Raw genomic sequence first — 18,895 nt, 5'->3', positions numbered from 1 at the left:
CATTAATTGTGATTTAAGAGGCAAGCATAAAAAAGGGAACATTATAAGAAAAAATGTTATAAGTTGTAAAATGTGGTAAGTTCAAACTCTGGGATAAAAATTCAAATTCAAGGATTTACAAAAGGGGTGTGTATACAACTGAAATAGATTACTTTATAGTATGAGAAGGGGAGATAGTTGAAACATGATTTTTTGATCTTCTTGCAGTATGACTCGAGATAAAGGAAAACACAGAATATATAAAATAGGCAATGGTAACTAAGAGGATGGAGCTAGATGCCATACCTTTTGAGTTGCACAACGTAGAATGATTTTCTCACTACTGTTGCCACACGATGGTCAAAGGATAGATTACCTTCTGTGTATGTCCCCAAGTCCCTGACTACTGGGACAGCTCTTAGGGGTTTGTCAATATGATAGTTACTGGCATAGATGACTTCCTAAAGGATACTATTATACATTTCTTGGCATTTAGTTTTAGTCCATGGTTCTGGCACCAGTTGTCTATGTCAGCCCTTCCTGGGTAACATTTGTGTCAGTCAGTGGGTGATTCAGTGACAACTCCTAATTGCAGTCATCTGCAAATGTAGTCAGTCAGGCCATTGACATTGGCCTTGACTTCAGAGAAGTAAGTGCCAAAAAGTAATGGTCCCAGGTCCAATCACTGAGGGACTCCAGTTGTGGCTGGTCTCTTTGGAGAGGTAGACTTCCCAGGTCTAACTTCCTGGGTCCTGTCTGCGAGTCAGCTGGCTGTCCACTGGGTTTGTACCTAACCTCTTAAGTTTGTCAACAATGCCTCAATGGGAGATTGTGTCAAATACTTTGGTCATGTCAAGGTATGCAGTGCAAACCATTATACCCTCAAGCATTGCTTTGCTGACATTCTCAAAAACGTCAGTCAGGCTGAATAGGCATGACCCACCCCTGATGAAACCAAATTGGATTTGGTCCAGTGGGTAGTAGTTTCCTATGTCATTATTGATCATTTCCACGGTAACTCTTTCCATGGCTTTGCATAGGTCTGTAGATGGCCCACCTTTGTGCAGAGGGATGACTGTTCTCTGTTCACGTATTTAGAGGATACATTTAAATAGCAATTCCAAGGGACCTGATAGGTCATGTTTCATGCTATTTAGATGGCATCCTGGGATAATGTATGGGCCCATTGATGCAGTGCTCTTGGCCTTTGAGAGCATTAAAGACCTGTTCCCGTAGTGATAGTAGGGGGAGATATATTTGATGGTATTTCTGAGGTAGGTGAAGTTGGAGCTGAATTTGTTGATCAGTAGGTTTGTTGCATCTTCTAGCTCAATATAGGTGGCTCCATTTACAATGAGCTCTACACACAATTGTGTATTGCCTTTGAGATTGCAGACATAGTTAGCAAATGCTTTGTGGCTGTCCTTGGCCTGGGAGTCCAAACTTACCTTGAATATGGCTTTAGTAGACTTTTTGTCCTCAGAGTTGTTTAGTTTGAGTGCTTTTATCCAGCTGGGTGATGCACCTCCTAATTTTTGCCATGATATTCTTCCTTCTGTTATACAGCCTATTATTGATGTGATTCCACCAGGGTGGCTTCCTTTTTTCAGTTAGCTCTGTACTTCTTCCTATTGGGTACGGCTACCTCTCTGCAGCTATTAACATGCTTGTATGGTGTTTCTGTGAAGTGTTCTCCATAGGCAGCAGTCTTCTCTGTATCTATGGGGGGGCTTGAAATTTTGCCAGGTTAACACTATAAGTATGTTGGCCTTAAAGTGGTTCCTGAATATTCTAGGATTAGCTGGGGTTCTAGGTTTTATTTTTACTTCAAAGGAGACCATTTTGTGTTTTGACCTTACCAGAGAAGACATTAAACTAGGGGGTGTGCAGCACTCTCCCTTATTAGTGAGGACCAGATCCAGTATGGTTAAAGATGATGTCTTATTGTTACAAATAGGGATAAAGTTCATTCTATCTATGAGTGACACAGTTGTTGAAGCATTAATGGACTTATTTATTTATAATAAGAAACTTAAGCCTGAAGTATACGTTTAAGGATAGTGTACATCATTCTGCTCAAATAAGTAGAAAACCAAGCACTTATACCTGTCAACTGTCCAGTAGTTGCTGCATTTAATAATGTATCTGATGTCAATCTTTATTTATCCTTGAAGTATGGGACTCTGCTCCGACTCGTGTAATTGGCTCAGTCGTTATAACAGCTCGTGAGAACCAAAAGCTCTTGAGTTAAGTCATGACCCAGCATGCCTCTCTCTAGATTACCTCCGATCTTATTTGTTGCTTTTCTACTTGACATATCAGTCAAACTCTCTGAGCTAAGTGTAATTTCATTATTTTTTATTATATATTTTTATTTGAACCTTTTCTCTACTCCATTAACTTTCTTCTTCTTCTGTCTGTTTTCAGTGTTCTTGCCTACCATGGTTGGTAGTTTTTCCTGTTACACTGTAATCAGATTTTCCTTTGGTGAGTGAGTGTACTGTTTACCTTTTACCTTGTGGTTTCTTGTGGTGTCTGTTGTATCATCGGTAGCTCTATCCCTTTTGCTCCTACCTCTTGGTAACTGGCCTATATTGGTGGTACCCCATTTTCCCCCCTTTCACTTTCTTCTCCTCCTTTCTAGTGTGTGTGTGTGTGTGTGTGTGTGTGTGTGTCTTCTGCCATTGACTTTTTTTTTTTTTTTTTACCAGTCAAGATGGTAGATAAAAATAAAGGAACAGCTGGCTTTAAACACCATTTGTTGTTATTTTCTTCAGTAAGCCGTGGTGGATTTAGTTGGAGGGTTTCCTTATTTAGATGACTGGCTGTTTACTGCTCCCACCAGGCATCTGCTAGAACAGACAAGAGATTTTAATCTACATACTTGTACATGTCTAGGTATAATGGTGAACCATACCAAATTCCATCTAAGTCTGACTCGGCAATTGGAGTTTATAGGAGCCTACCTGAATACAACCTGTTGCATAGCATCCCTTCCTCTTCACAGATGGCAGAAAATAAGGTCCCAGGTAGATGTTGTTCTCTCTCCAATGACAACATACCTGCTCTAAATTCTACAGGCTCTAGGATCCATGGCAGTGGCCATCACACTGGTTTCACTAGCAAGATTTCACATAAGAATTCTGCAGTGGCTTTTAGCCTCTCAGTGGTCCAGTCCCACTCATCCCTTGACGCATCTAATCCGAATCACCAACCACTGCAAGAAGGACTTATCCTAGTAGATGGAATCAGAGAAAATTCTTTTAGGCTGACCATTTGTTTCACCCCAACCCAAGAACATAGTGACCATGGACACCTTCCAGATGGGGTGAGGAGCAATATCTGGGCAGAACAGATCTGAATATCAGTCTTATGGAACTGAGGGTAGTGCTCTTACTGTTGCAAGCCTTCCAAGATGCCCCTCATCTAGGAATGATTGCAGTTCAATCAGACATGTCAGTAGTCTGGTACATCAACAAACAGGGCAGAACCAAATCTTACCCCCTGTGTTGAGAAGCTCTGAGTGTGGCAATAGACAAGCTCTTTCAACCGCATTCTGATAGCAATGCACATCCCTGGGAGCTCGAACGTGATAGCTGACAGGCTGAGCAGATGCATGCTCCTGCCTCATGAGAGGTCTCTCAATCCTAGAGTGGCAAAGGAGATTTTCCATCACTGGGGCAAGCCTTGCTGCAACCAGTTTGAATCACCTCTGAACAACAAGTGAAACCGTTAACTTTGCTCAACCCCCCTCAGGGGGAGTCCCCAAGAGATGCTGTTTTTCACGATTGGTCCTCAGAACTACTCTGTCTTTCTCCACATTCCACTAATACCTCTCTTCTTGAAGAAAGCCATAAGGTTGAAGAGCAAGGTGATTCTCATTGTTCCATTCGTACCTTGCCAAGTTTGGTTCCCATTTCTTTGGCCTCACCTTCTTCAACGTCTGTGGACTCTGATCCCGGATCCAGACCCTGCTGTCCTGTTCACAGAGACTAGTTCCATAGTTCCCCATATAAAAAACCTCAAGCTTACAGCTTGGGTACTACAGTTCCATTGATTATCAGGCAAAATAACTTATCCTCTCCAGTTCAAGAAATTTTGTTGGCTTCCCATAAGCCTTCCATTGGGAAGCTTTATCACCGTAAGTGGAAAAGGTTCACTATTTGGGCACATGATAATGGAACTGATCCCTTTTTGGAAGCAGTCACAAAGGTTTTAGAATTTTTGGCTATGCTAGTCAAACAGGGAGCTTCTGCTTCTACCATGAAAGTTCAACTCGCTGCTATTTCTAACTTTCATGATGGCTTTGAAGAGCATTCATTAATCTCACATAGGCTGGGTAATGTTTTTCTGAAAGGAACCCTGAGGTTAAAACCACCTTATAGAGACCCGCTTATCCCCTGGGATCTTACAGTAGTTCTATAGTCCTTGGTCCATTCCCCCTTTGAACTAGTGGCTGCTTGTGACTTGAAGTTTCTTTCATGGAAGACCATTTTGTTGGCAGCTGTTACATCCACCAGAAGAATTTCAGAAATGTAAGTATTATCTTCAAGACCTCCTTATTTGATTTTACATATGGACATCGTGTCACTAAGAAACAACCCATCCTTTCTCCCAAAAGTAGTATCCAAAACCAACATTAATCAGTCTATTGATTTACCAGTCTTCCTAATTTTTCTAACAAGGGCGAATATTTTTTACACTTACTAGATGTTCACAGGCAATTGTGTTTTTTTTATCTCAGCCGAACTAAAGACTTTAGGAAGTTGGACCAGTTATTTGTTTCCTTTTCAGATCTATCCATGGTAAACCAGTTTCAAAGGTTACTTTATCAAAGTGGTTAAGAGAATGTATAATCTTTATCTACAAACCTCTAATTAATTACCCGTGGTGGTGGTGCTGCGGTAGCGTTGTCGCCTCACAGTAAGATGCTGTCCGGTTCGATTCTCAGCTAGAGTGTCTTCTGCGTGGAGACATGCATGAATTGGGCATACCTTTGTTGAAGGATGTGCATCAGGGCTGGTAACTTGGCATGTAAAAATCAACTACCTATCATTAGCGGACCGGAGTTCCGCTGTGGCGACCCCTAACCGGAAAAAGCCGAAAGAAGACTACTACTACTACTATCAGCTCCAGTGAGAGCACGTTCTACAATGGCAATAGCCATGTCTGCTGTTTTTTCACGCAAAGGCTTCCATGGATGAAATATGTGCAGCAGCAACCTGGGCTGCTCCACAAAGCTTTATCACTCATTACAGAGTGGATCTGGTCATCAAGGGAATTGTGTCCTTTGGTTTTATGGTGCTCAGTGATATCCTTTCATAAGTCCTCCCAAGATACAAGGTAGCTGGGGACTCTGTCCCATACATAAGTGTTAAGTCAAGACTGACAACATCAGTTAAAGAAGTTATGTACTTAATGTCTCATCTGTGTTGTCCCTCCTTCCCCCTCCTGCAGACTCCTTGGTGGAATGGACCCTAGTCCTGGTTACCTGTTTCATGTATGACTTTGGCCATAACCACTTCAATTGTTATAGGACCACTTTTCCTTGTCTTACTTTATAGCCAAAAACTCAATCTTAGGTAATCTAGAGAGGGGCTTTCTGGGTAGGGACATGATTTGAGAATTTTTGGTTCTCTTGAGCTGTTATAACAGCCGTGCCAGTTCCGAGAGTCTGAACCGAGTCCTATATGTCAAGGATAAATGAAGATTGACAACATGAAGATGGAACGTTATGGTAAGTAATAACTTTTTTGTAACTAAGAAATTTGTGACTTTTATGTCAAGAAAGAAGCTATAACGTGGTGTAATGTACATGTGCTGAGTGTCACTAAAACCATCGTAATGTTCTTTCACTGCTTTGTTTATAATGTCCCTAGAATAACCACCTAGACCACAAAAATACTTGAGGAAATCCGATATATAACTATTGTTTATTTTCATAACATCCAGTCACTCACATGAAACTGTATCATTGTGTGTGTGTGTGTGTGTGTGTGTGTGTGTGTGTGTGTGTGTGTGTGTGTGTGGGTGTGTGTGTGTATGGATAAGTGTGTGTGTGTGGTGTGTGTGTGTGTGTGTGTGTGTGTGTGTGTCTGTGTGTGTGTGTGTGTGTGTGTGTGTGTTACATAAGTGATTGTGAATTGTCTCCTTTTGTACTCGTATGTGTGCCCTGCAGCTGATGCCAAAACCTGTTCTAGTAACTTTTTAATTAATGCTGATTCTACCTTTTGTCCCCCATTATTTTTTTTACTTTGTCAGGAATTCTTAACCAAGTCAGCCAAGACTTAGCTCTGCAGTGTTAAAATAGACAGAGGATAAAATATATTGAGATTTGCTCTCTTCTCTGTTCAAGTCTTGCATTGCAATTATGTACTATGAAAGAGTAATGACATAAGTGCCATATGAATGCGCAGTTTGTCAGTGAAATCGTAGAAGGTTACTAGCTTATCTACCCAAAGGTCATTTCAAGCCTAGCCAATGCCCAGGCTTGTATTTGTTAATGACTTTACATGTCTAGGAGGGTTGTGGGCACTATCCCCGGTAAGAATTTTTGGTGCCCATCCACTCGTCCAGGTTCGTTTTGAACACGCACATATATATATATATATATATATATATATATATATATATATATATATATAAGGGTGTTGATGTTAATCTGGTAGTCTGAAGGGACATTATTTTTACTGAAGCGAATGATGATGCATTTCTTTTCATTCAGTTTGAGACTAAGAAACTAGTTTCTGGTCTGCGTAAGACCCTCCTGAAGTATACTGACATCATTTGGAGATTTCAATAATTGTACCCAGTTTGCAGTCATCCGCAAACTTGATCAACCACAGCCCGCTAGTTTTGGCGTGAACTTCTGAGAAGTATATACCAAGCAGTAGGGGGCCCAGCACTGACCCTTGTGGCACCCCACTGGTGACAAGTCTGCTGGTGGATGTGAAGTAACCCACTTTGATAGTTGGCAACCCCTCTTGCAATGAAGAGGTTTACATTCAGTTTGCTAATTTTATCAGTACTGACTGAGTGTGGGATTGTGTTAAAGGCCTTTGCCAAGTCACAGATTTGCCCTTGTCAATGGCCCTGGTCACATTTTCAAAGAAATCCACCTGGTTTAATAGGCAGGATCTGCCCTTGAAGCCAAAGTGAGTCATGTCCAGGGTTTGGAAGTCACGTACTTCTGTATTTATGAAGTCCATGATGATACATTCCATGGCTTTACAGATGAGGCTGCTCAGACTTGTGGGTCTATAATTCCCTGGGTCTGTTGATAAGCCACCTTTGTGGAGGAGAATACATGTTGCTGTTCTCCATTCTGCAGGAACAAAGCCAGTGGTTAGGCTGTGATTCAATAGGGTACTTAATAGTGATGCTAGTTCATGTATTAGTATTTTGCATGTTTAGAAAACAGCCTGGGATGCCGTCTGGTCCCATAGAGGTTGTGTTGTTTGCCTTGGACAAGACTTTAATAACCTGCTCTTTGGATATGTGGGATGGGGACAAGGTTTGTGATAAGTGTGGAGGGGATAGGGGATGAGGGAGTGAAAATTTTATCAAATCTCTCCACTAGCAGGTTTGCTATCTGTACGGGATCAATATGTGTGATACAGTTAGTCAGTAATTCGGCACATGCTTGGGTCCTACCTTTTAGGCTACATACATAGCTGTAAAAGGCCTTATGATTATATTTGGCTGTGATTGCTAAGTTTTTCTCAAAGTTACCCTTGGAGGATTTGACATTTTGTCTTATTTGCCTGTTGAGGCTGAGGAGGGTGCTTTGCTGTTTTTGTGTCCTCACCTTAGTTTTCTTAGACAGTGACTTTTTTGCATTTGTTGTAAAGTTTGCTGATGCTAGATGTCCACTAGGGTGTTTTTTTGTTTTGTTTTTTTTACCTGGGGCTATGGCTTTGATTCTGTGCACTTATACAAGTGATTGTACAGGGTTTTAGTGCAAGCTTTGGTGTAGTTACCACTTCCACCTGGGGGGTGGGGCTTGTAATGCATTTATACCTTCCCCTAGGAGAGTATAGTTTGCTTTGGTGAAGTTTTTAAGTTTGACTTCATCCTTTGTGAGTTCTGGTGTTAGTGCCAGTTCGAAGGCAAATGATTTGTGGTCAGATTTAACTAATGAGGGTCCAAGACTTGCACTGGTGCATTTGTTTGTCATGTTATTGAGGACCAGATCTGGTATGTTTTGTTCTTTTGTTGAGGTTTGAACAATTTGTTCCAGGGCATTTGAGTTAACAAAGTCGAGGAACTTTTGTGGTAGTGAGTTAGGGCTAGAGTAGGTTTCCCAGTTGATGGTTGCGTAATTGAAATCCCCCATGGCTAGAGTGTTTGTCAATATTTGGATTGACTTGAGTTTCGTCAAGTACATAGAACAGGTGGTAGAGGAACACTGCATTGCAGTCATAAAATGAAATTATTTAAGAAAGGGAAGCAATTTCTTTCTTAAATAATGTTGCTGTATAATAGCAATAACCCACCCCTAGATGTGGGTATCACGATTGACTTTGTTTGGTCATTCAGATTTCGCCCTTGTGATCACACTACACCAATTGTGTGCAACTCGTGATTTCCATAACCATTTTTTGGTTATTGCTAAATTGTATTACTGTAAAATTAAATTAGCAGCAATGTTATGTTTTGCAAAATGGTAGTAACTTTAAGCACTTTGATAGAGGCTCTGAAAGCACTGTAAAGAATCATTTGAGTAGATTCAGTGCATAGCACAGGTTTAACCTAATCTAAATTTGTTTCAGATATTTCAGCTGGGGGGCTCCCCCCACCTTGCATTCCTCATTGTGGTGGCACTATGTATGCCTTGAAACCTGAATGTACATACTCCAGGGTTGTACTACCTTAGAAATATGTGGAAATTCAAATTACCATATTTACAACAATTCCATTTTCTCCAAGACAAAGCAACCTCCGAGTTAATATGTACTAGTAAGGAGGACTATATGGGTTATTTAGAAAATCCTTTTTGGAAGAGTGATATTGTTCACATTAAATTAGAACTACAGTAATAGCTATTTGTAATGAATTGAGATAATTCTTCTGTTGTGCAAAATCTACTGCCAATCATTAGCGGACCGGAGTTCCGCTGTGGCAACCCCTAACTGGGAAAAGCCGAAAGACGCAACAACATTCTGTTGTGTAAAAGGTCACTTAAGTACCATTTCATTGTTTTATAGATGTCCACATACTGTTCTAATATGTTTTCATACAGATCATGCATTTGGTTGAGTTAGCTCCCAAAATCACATAGAGTGGGAAAAAATGCTGTGTTAGGATTTTTTTATGTAAACATTGTAGTGATATAGATGTACATGTCTGTATGAATAAACACACAAACACATATGTATATGGATATTATATTTTTTTGTATGTCTGTGTGTATATATTTATACATACATGTGTGTCTACACACACGTGTGTGTGTGTGTATTTATATGTGTGTGTGTGTGTATGTGTATATATATATATATATATATATATATATATATATATATATATATATATATATATATATATATATAAATCATAGAGTGTGTGTGTGTGTGTGTGTATATGTGTGTATGTATGAATGTATATCTGTGTGTATGTATATATGGGTCCACTTTACATGACTGAAAGCTCAAAATACTCCTGAAAACTCTTTTGACTGAATTTCAGAATACTGAAGGCTGACAATGCTGAATTGCAAAATACAAAATGGCAGTGTGTACAGTTCTTTAAGGTAAGTAGAGAGTGTATGTTCTTTCCCCACTGTAGTGTTTGATTCCGGGGTTAGTATATACAGTTTGGGGTGTGTGGGGGGCACAGCCCCCTACCTAGTTTGGTTTTATATTATCCGGTGTCTGTTAATAAGGTAAGTAAGTAGTTCTTAGTTTTGGAAAGACTTGGTAATTGGTGTTGTAAGTGTGCATTTTTTTCTTTTATAGTTTTCATTTGGTGAGACGAATTGTTGGTGATATTTGTGCAGTTTTTATTTTGTATTGTGAACCTAGGTTTTGTGAATGTTAATGTTATTTGTGATGAAATGTTTGGTATTCATGGATCTGTGCATTTTTTTGTTAAGCAATTCACAGGTGAAAGGAAACACATGTGTCTATGGCTTAACATTTTGTATTTTGCAGTTCAGCATTGTAAGCTTTCAGTATTCTGAAATTCAGTCAAATGATTTTTCAGTATTTTCAGCTTTCAGTCATGTAATGGACCCATGTATACATATCTATATAGATATATATATAGATATATATATATATATATATATATATATATATATATATATATATTTATATTTGTTTGTGTCTTTCAGCTTTTCCCGGTTAGGGGTTATATATATATATATATATATATCTAAATTTTTATGTCAAACTTGAGTTTTTGGAAACTCTAACTACATATTGTCAAGACTGTATATTTCATTCAAGTTTTTGGAAGGTTGAACAAAGCAAGAAAAAAACTGTTTTACATACATGTATGCAAATATTTCAAGCACAAGCATTATTGCCCTTCTAGCCTGTCAATATACCAAAACACTTGTTCCCATAATAACTGTCCAGGCTGTTAAAAATATCTAAACTAGTACTCGCTTTAATGTAATTTGGTAGTCTGTTCCATGCATCATCTGCACTCTCAGAGAACCAGTTAGTACATTCATTCCTGTAGAATTGTCTTCATAGGTTGTTTGATAATTCTGTAGTATTTTTTGATAACCCCAAACATTCCCAGAGATAGTTGACTCTAAATGTCCTATATGCCTGAATAAGATGTCCTCTTAGATTTCTGTACGAGACACTATAAATGTTCAGATGTTTTAGTCTCTTATAATTTAAATTTTCACATCCATGAATGCCCTCGGTTATATATTTGCTGTACTATTTCCAGTTTACTCATATTTGTTTTCTTACAAGGTTTCTATATTGTTATTCCATACTCAAGTTTGGGTGTAATGTAACTAACGAAAAATAACTTTATGATTTCATAGACTTTATAATTCTTTTTATAAAGCATATAGTTCTATAACTGTCATTAACCAATTGATTGATATGATTTGAAAAACTCAGAGCTGGATCCCCAGCCATATACCCAGGTACTTAAATGAATCACCTTTCAATTTATGTATCCCAAATCTCATATGCTTAATTTTTGATGTATTTTCAGGTATTATACTGCCGTACCCAAATGGTCAATTTAGTCAAGTTATTTTACAGACATAACCTATCTGTAACACATGTAATCAGTTTAGCCAATTTCAGATCATCTGCATATAAACTATATCACACCTCAGATAAAAAAAAAGTTAGGTCTGAAAGATATCTATACAAGTTTGGGCCTAGGTAGAGCCATGTGGGACACCCTGACTGTTACCAAGAATTTCACCTGTCCAATTGCTGTATGATATCCTGTTTGTAAGCCATGCAGGTATCCATCTTATCAAGAGTACATCAATACCTAGTTGTTCTAATTTATTGATTAGTGTTCTGTGTATGACCCAGTCAAATGCTAAAGTTAAATCTATATAAATGGCAACACAGCACAATTTTTCATTCATAGCTGTTATTATATTGTTATAGAACATCATAGAATATCATGCTTCCTTGCATCCCCCACACCCCCGGAAAATTATATATACCAACTCTGAAATCACACTACCATTAGGAAAGGCTGGATTCTTTGATCCCCACTGTACTATGATATTTATAAAATGCTTTAATTTTTCAGAGAGTTATATAGTTTTATATATGAAGATATGAAGGACCCTGCTTGTGTAATGCCTTAAACCTTTTGCCCTGTTAATCCCATGGGATATATGCAAATGACCTCTAAGACTATACTACAGTTTCCACTATGTTATTTTAAATGTCAATAACTTTTAACTTTTAAGTCTTTAAGTATAGACATGATGCAGCCAACCCCCTCAAGCTGTAGATGTGCATGTTTCTGCCTTTTTTTGACCTCGTCAGTACAGTATAAATGGTTTGTTAGGCTATACTTTAGAAACACAGAGCTTAAAATCAAACCTGATATCCATTAAACATTAGGGTTTCCTGCAAAATAAGTATTAAAGGCTGCAAGAAAGACCCAGCCAAGCTAGAGTCTTCACTGACTGTACTGACTTTGTAAGGTCAAATGGTTTTGCCCCAAATCAGTCTACGATTTTGTCCCACCATTAATTTTAGCTGTATCTCAGTTTCATGTGCTACAAAGCTGAAAGGTTATACCTAATGTTCCCTCTCCTTCATGTCACAAATTGTTGCGGGCACTGAATAATGCCCAAAATCCTAAATATGTTTAAAAAATGATATTTGCTGTGGTTAGGGGTTCAGATCCACCCCCTCTTTATAGTTAACTTTTTTGTTGTCATTGTATCCCTGGTGTCTATTGTTATTGTACAGACTAAATTTGTCAGTGAAAGTTGGATGGGTACAGGTCTGGAATCTTTTAGTGCATTTAAGGCTAGCTACCTGTAGTATGCATGGTGCCCTGTGGATCTCCACAACAGTGTTTTTAATTGTGTCTTTAAAGCATGCTTTGGTAGAATATTCCTGGTTTCTAATGATTTTCCACCCCCCACCTCAATCTTCAGTATTCTATTTAGTGTTTTATCCCCCCTCCGAATCTCCATTATGTTCAAGTGCCATTAAGACATAAGATCTTCCTGAATAGTTATCCTTGGTGTCTAGTGTTTCTCATACCTGTCAACCTTAGTACAAGAAAACTGGACAAAGCCAGACAAAATGGGGGCACAGAGGCCCAAAAGTAGGGACAAATTTTTAGTATTGCTCTTATAAACTTCAAAAGTTGCTAGAGTAACAGGATTTGTGTTAACTTACATTATCTGAAGGATTTCTGTCTGGAACTCAAATGTATGTAATTATTTAGTGACTTCAATCTTCATATCATCCCAGTGATTTGTCAGAAAACCACACATTTTATGAGTAATAGACCAAAAATATGAGACAAAAATCCAGACTTTCTGTGAAAATCTGGACATTTGAGAGGTATGGTTGTTTCTCCCTAACCCAAGTTTGTAGTGTTATGCTTGGTGTCTAGTAATTCGCCTAGACCAGCATGTGAACATTTGTTCCTGATGGTGGCTAGTGTTCCCCTGGAACCATGTTGCAGGATTTGCTCATTAGTGTATGAAAGTATGACAGCCAACCTGACTTGCGGATGTATTCACACATTCTTTACATACATACATACACACACACACACACACACACACACACACACACACACACACACACACACACACACACAGACACACAATCACCCATGCAGGCCCTCACATGTACACACTCGCACATCTCATAACACTACCTGTGCACTAAATTACTTTAATGTTTCTCATGTGTAAACTTACTTTTCCACACTTATGAAACTGTAAATGTTTATTCTGATTAACTATACTATTTCTGTGTCATTTATAACTGATTAAGTGCATGGTAGACAAATGTATAAAATGAAACATTTTCTAGCACGTATGCAAGTAAGATAAACTGAACAGGAAAGATAACTCTGCACCAAGTGCTGCTCCTTGTTGACACTGTTGTTCAGCCGTGCTGAGAATAGCAAAAAGTCATGCGTTTTGTTTGTTCCTGTCTCCCAAAGGACTCCATGAAATAACCGTACTATTACCTGGTTGTGTCATCTAGGCATATCTTCATTAGCAAAACTGTCTGTTTCCATGTAAGAGAGAGACAGTCTGTTTAACTGTCTTGCTTAAACTGACAGTCACCAAGTTGAATTTGTGGTATTAAAACCTACATCTCCATGGTGCAGACTTTTACAGCTCTATCATCTTACTGGAGTATTGTATTTTAGGCTAAGAACTTGAAAAAAAATAGATATTAAAATGAATTTGCTGCTGGATTGCATTCTTGTGTGTATTTGCCATAGCCTTTTTTTAAATTACAAAAACATGAAGTCCTACTGTTCTTCTCTTGCCTTATAGTACATATCCTAGTATCTTCAATTTTACATCCTTTTAGGTGTTCCTGGAGGAATTGTGCTTGGCAGCAGTGAGGATGAATTTGGTAGTAATTTACGGAAGCAAAGTCCCATTGGAGATATCCAAGTGGAACAAGCAAGACTTGAGGTAACTGATTAAACTTATTAAGTTGTATCTCTTTATTAAATTAGGGAGCTCTTTCCAAAGGATTAGTTTGAGGTCCAGCCCAGGTTTTATTGAGACCTCAATACCAGTTTCATAAACTAGGAGACAAATGATATGTGGCATACAGAGGTTATTGGTGTCTGCAATAGCACATATACAAAAAAAGAATAAATAAAAATATGCAGTCTTTATATACATGGCACTAACATAGCTAATAGAAATAACATTAAATATTTACAGGGCGATAACACAATTTTAAAAAAAATTGCTAAGAAGTGAACAAATGAGCAAAAGTAATGAATCAGTATGTACTTATATTCAGGTATTCCACAAGTATTGAAATGTGCAAGGCAGAGGATATTCTTTGAGACCTTGGATGTCTTTATAAAAATCAAGAGAAACACATTAGTAAAGTGTACAGAATGCACAGCCACATGTTGGCACATATTTATTGCAGATTATTTGGGATGTGTACCAGAGGATTAACAAAGAAAAATAATTTCAAAAGTAAATTGTAGAGTCTCAGCAGACTGCTTCTGCTTTGTTCCTTGTGTTTGCAAATTTTAAACCACATACAGCCCTAAAGTAAAAGCCTCCTGTATGAAGTGCAAAGCTAATAGTCTAATATTCCTTAATCTCTTGCCATTTAGAAGTAGAAGACAATGTAGCTAAATGCGAACTCTAGTTTGTTTCTTTTTTTTTTTTCTTTTTAGTACAATGATTATGGGCCACCCAGACAGCTATTAGTTAACCAAGAATCAAAAACTGTAAATGTTTTTCTGTCATCACTTGCAATATTTTCATAAACAGCATGTATATTGATACTTCTGTAATTCTGACATCTCCATGCAGAGTTACCCAAGATCGGAAAGAGCAGGTTCTTATATACACCTGAGATCTTTTTCCATGGCCAGTCTTTCTGAGATGAAAACAAAAAGAGAATGTTCATTCTTTTGAGCATTCACGGTTATGAAGTGCAACCATATACATATATTTAAAAATGTTTTTTGCAAAGGCATCAACATGACCACTAAACAGTACTTAAGCGATTAGTACCTTGCAATTTTCAGCTATTGACACTGAAATTACCCATGCACTTGTGTAACATAAGAGGTCTAAAACAAGAATGTAACTAATCTCTTAATTTAGACAAGTACTTTTTTTGGCATGTACAGAAGTCTCCATGAAATTTATCATTTAAGGACCACATAACAGTTCATTATCCAAAGTGCATGGCAACTCAGTGGCTAAGATTTCTGGGCTTTCTTAAACTTTGTTGAGGCATTCTCATCCAAGTGGCTTTAATACAATTTCCTTTTGTCACAGTTTCACAAAATTGGATGCAGTATATTGTATGAGAAACTGTTGCACAGTAGTGGGTGTTTATTTTTCACTTTTACCTACTGTATCATGATTCGGTTGATGTATACAAGTTGCATGGTATGAGGGATGCAGGGAGGTAAGTCTTGCCTGTGCATAAAGGCTGCCTTTGTTGCGATTTTATTCTTTTTTGACTTGCATGTCTGTATTTAAAAAAGGATGAAATGTGACTAGAATGAGTCAGCAATGCAGAACATATGGAAGGCAGATTTTTGCCTCACAAGTCCAGGATCTGGTTTTCAATCCTGACCTCCAGTTATTGTGTGTATATGTATGTGTATGTTTGTGTACAGGTTGCATGTTCTTCCCAGATCTGCATGGGATTTCTCTGAGAACAGTTTCCTTCCACCCCCACAAAAAAAAAAAAAAATGGCTTGGCACATGTGATGAGAAGAGTCAATTGTAGTTGTCAGGAAGCATTTGTAATACATTGTTTATATCAGGACAGTTGGATCCCCTGTCCATGAATGTCATGTTTGCATACAGGTACGACCAAGTATAAGGAATGCAAATTGATCCATGTTTTTAATGCAAAACATGTAGAACTCTGTCATTATAACAAGTATGCATGCTGTCATTATAGCATGTTTGCATATTTAATGAGTCTTGATCACATGACCCTACCTGTGGCATGCATGTGTTCACAAATACCTGCTAGATTACACAATATATTTCTGTTTGCTTTTGTGAGAGCTTCACAAAACAGGGAGTCTGTCTGTCTGAGGTGGTAAATCACACCACAGCCTATGGGTGTAACTACTGCCATTTTTGTCTGTCTGACCTCTGCAAATGACCCCACATCCACAAGTAAGTAATAGTATCTTATCGGACCTGGTTTATATTTCCCATGCTACATTGCATGCCAAGTGTCCTATTTGGATACTTATTTATATCTTTCCATGGAGGATTTCATTTTTTGTAGCTATAGTAATGGGAAAGGATTCATTGATATGGATGAAACTACTATACTACCAATCTTTGTTTTAGTTACCATGGTGAGGCTGTTGAGCAGAGAGCAAAGTAATTTTGCTGATAAAGGCTATATCACCTTAAGAATTACCACTGAGCATGGAGGTATGTTTGCTATACTCCAGTAAAGTGCAGTATTTTTATATTCCCATTGAAAGTGGAGCCAGATTAGCAACATTATCAGAAATGTTCTGCACTGCTTTTAATAAATGATAATATGGTAGGATGTTTTCAGTTAAGTGATACAAGCTTATTTCATTACAGACTGCCACAGTTGCTATACCATAGTAGTAGCTGCCTAATACAGCAAGATGGGGAATCAAAATCCTGATGCATTTACAGAAAGTATCAGTGTCACAGTAGATAACATACATAGAGCAGTGTGAGGGGGATGCTGCACTTTTGAGTCTGTCATCCTTTGGATGAGATGTTAAACCATAGCCTATTCTGACTGAGTTGGTGGTAGCTCAGGTGGATGTACAAGATACTGCGGTACCCATCAAAAAGTGTAGGGAAAGTTCCCATATAGTGTGCCCAAATTTCACTACTAGTATAAATACCATCATAGGTCTCCCCTTAACAGAGGCTTCTAGCCTAGTGGGACTAATATGGTCAACAGAGAATAAATAAAAATCGTCTAGTCATGTGTATTCTTATGTTTTTGACTATATTATAATGACCTGTGGTTAAATGTCCGATATTCTTTGATGGTCTTTTATTTCTCTTCACAAATTAGAGGTTGTCAAGGGGATCTTCCTCCTCGGTATTCTCCCATCCTTCATTGTCGAGGGGATCATCTCCCACAGTCGTATTGCATCCTTCCTCACCCTGCAGGCTCGAGTTCAGGTACTTCTTGAATAATTTATAAACTGGTTATCAAACTGCAGTTTTTATTTGTGTTTTTTTTTAAATACAGTTTCTGTTTATATTTTCTGATAAAAAACATTGTATAGATGGAGGAATGCTAGTTACTTTTATGGGTGCCAGGCAGAGGAATATTTATGAATTTTTCATTACAGGAACATCAGTAAACTTAAATAGCTGTTTCTTTCATATTTTGCTAGAACTTTTTACTGAGGTTTTATTTTATATTTTACATTGTACAGCAACAATGTTCAGGTACCTTCAGAAGTCTCTTCTCATTCACATGAGAGTAACGGAATCAAACAAAAGTAAGTTAATACCTTTTTATTTCTTAATGACTCATTTCTGTTTTACAAAGGAAAATTAGATTGTTGCATTTTGCAACCTTTGGTGGACTTTATCTGCAATATTTGATCTTTCTGCAGTTTCTTCATTGTGGTTTAATGTAAAAATTTTGTATTGCAGCATATTTAATTTTAGACTGATAAGTTCTTGCCATGCTTACAGCCAAAGGAGACCAACAGGAAAGTCTGTCATGTCATCCAGCTGTGGAGGGAGAAGGGATACCAGCAGTGTGCCCCCGTATATTTAATGTGACATTGAAGTATATGAGGATGAGGGATACCAGCAGTGTGCCCCCGTATATTTAATGTGACATTGAAGTGTATGAGGATGAGGGATACCAGCAGTGTGCCCCCGTATATTTAATGTGACATTGAAGTATATGAGGATGAGGGATATCAGCAGTGTGCCCTCATATATTTAATGTGACATTGAAATATATGAGGATGAGGGATACCAGCAGTGTGCCGCTGTATATTTAATGTGACATTGAAGTATATGAGGATGAGGGATATCAGCAGTGTGCCCCCGTATATTTAATGTGACATTGATGTATATGAGGATGAGGGATACCAGTAGTGTGCCCCCATATATTTAATGTGACATTGAAGTATATGAGGATGAGGGATACCAGCAGTGTGCCCCCGTATATTTAATGTGACATTGAAGTATATGAGGATGAGGGATACCAGCAGTGTGCCCCCGTATATTTAATGTGACATTGATGTATATGAGGATGAGGGATACCAGCAGTGTGCCCCCATATATTTAATGTGACATTGATGTATATGAGGATGAGGGATACCAGCAGTGTGCCCCCGTATATTTAATGTGACATTGAAGTATATGAGGATGAGGGATACCAGCAGTGTGCCCCCGTATATTTAATGTGACATTGATGTATATGAGGATGAGGGATACCAGCAGTGTGCCCCCTTATATTTAATGTGACATTGAAGTATATGAGGATGAGGGATACCAGCAGTGTACCCCCTTATATTTAATGTGACATTGAAGTATATGAGGATGAGGGATATATACCACGAGAGGAGAGGTTCTTGGCCCAGAAATTGTAGTTTTTGACCATTTGGACAGTTTTTGTTTAAATACCATGTGCTTTATTTTTACTATGTAGATTGAAGTGTATGAGGATACAGCAGCCTTTTTAATGTGACATTAGAAGAAGACTTTGTGTGATTAATATACATGAGTATGATGAGG

At 38.2% G+C, this 18,895-nt stretch overlaps 1 protein-coding gene across 1 annotated transcript in view; it reads left to right on the top strand.

Annotated features, from left to right (window-relative positions):
• Positions 1–18,895, top strand: part of PPFIBP2 (PPFIA binding protein 2) — a gene marked incomplete in the record, with an annotated part of 2,221,164 nt that overhangs the window by 1,844,370 nt on the left and 357,899 nt on the right. Inside the window, 3 exon segments of the mRNA XM_044058974.1 lie at positions 13,995–14,101; positions 17,205–17,314; positions 17,575–17,640. Coding sequence (XP_043914909.1) covers positions 13,995–14,101; positions 17,205–17,314; positions 17,575–17,640 — 283 coding nt within the window.

The sequence above is a fragment of the Protopterus annectens genome, chromosome 17.part0, assembly GCF_019279795.1.
Source record: "Protopterus annectens isolate FY-2018-M chromosome 17.part0, PAN1.0, whole genome shotgun sequence".
NCBI lineage: Eukaryota > Metazoa > Chordata > Ceratodontiformes > Protopteridae > Protopterus > Protopterus annectens.
This window is presented reverse-complemented; position numbering and strand designations above follow the sequence as displayed.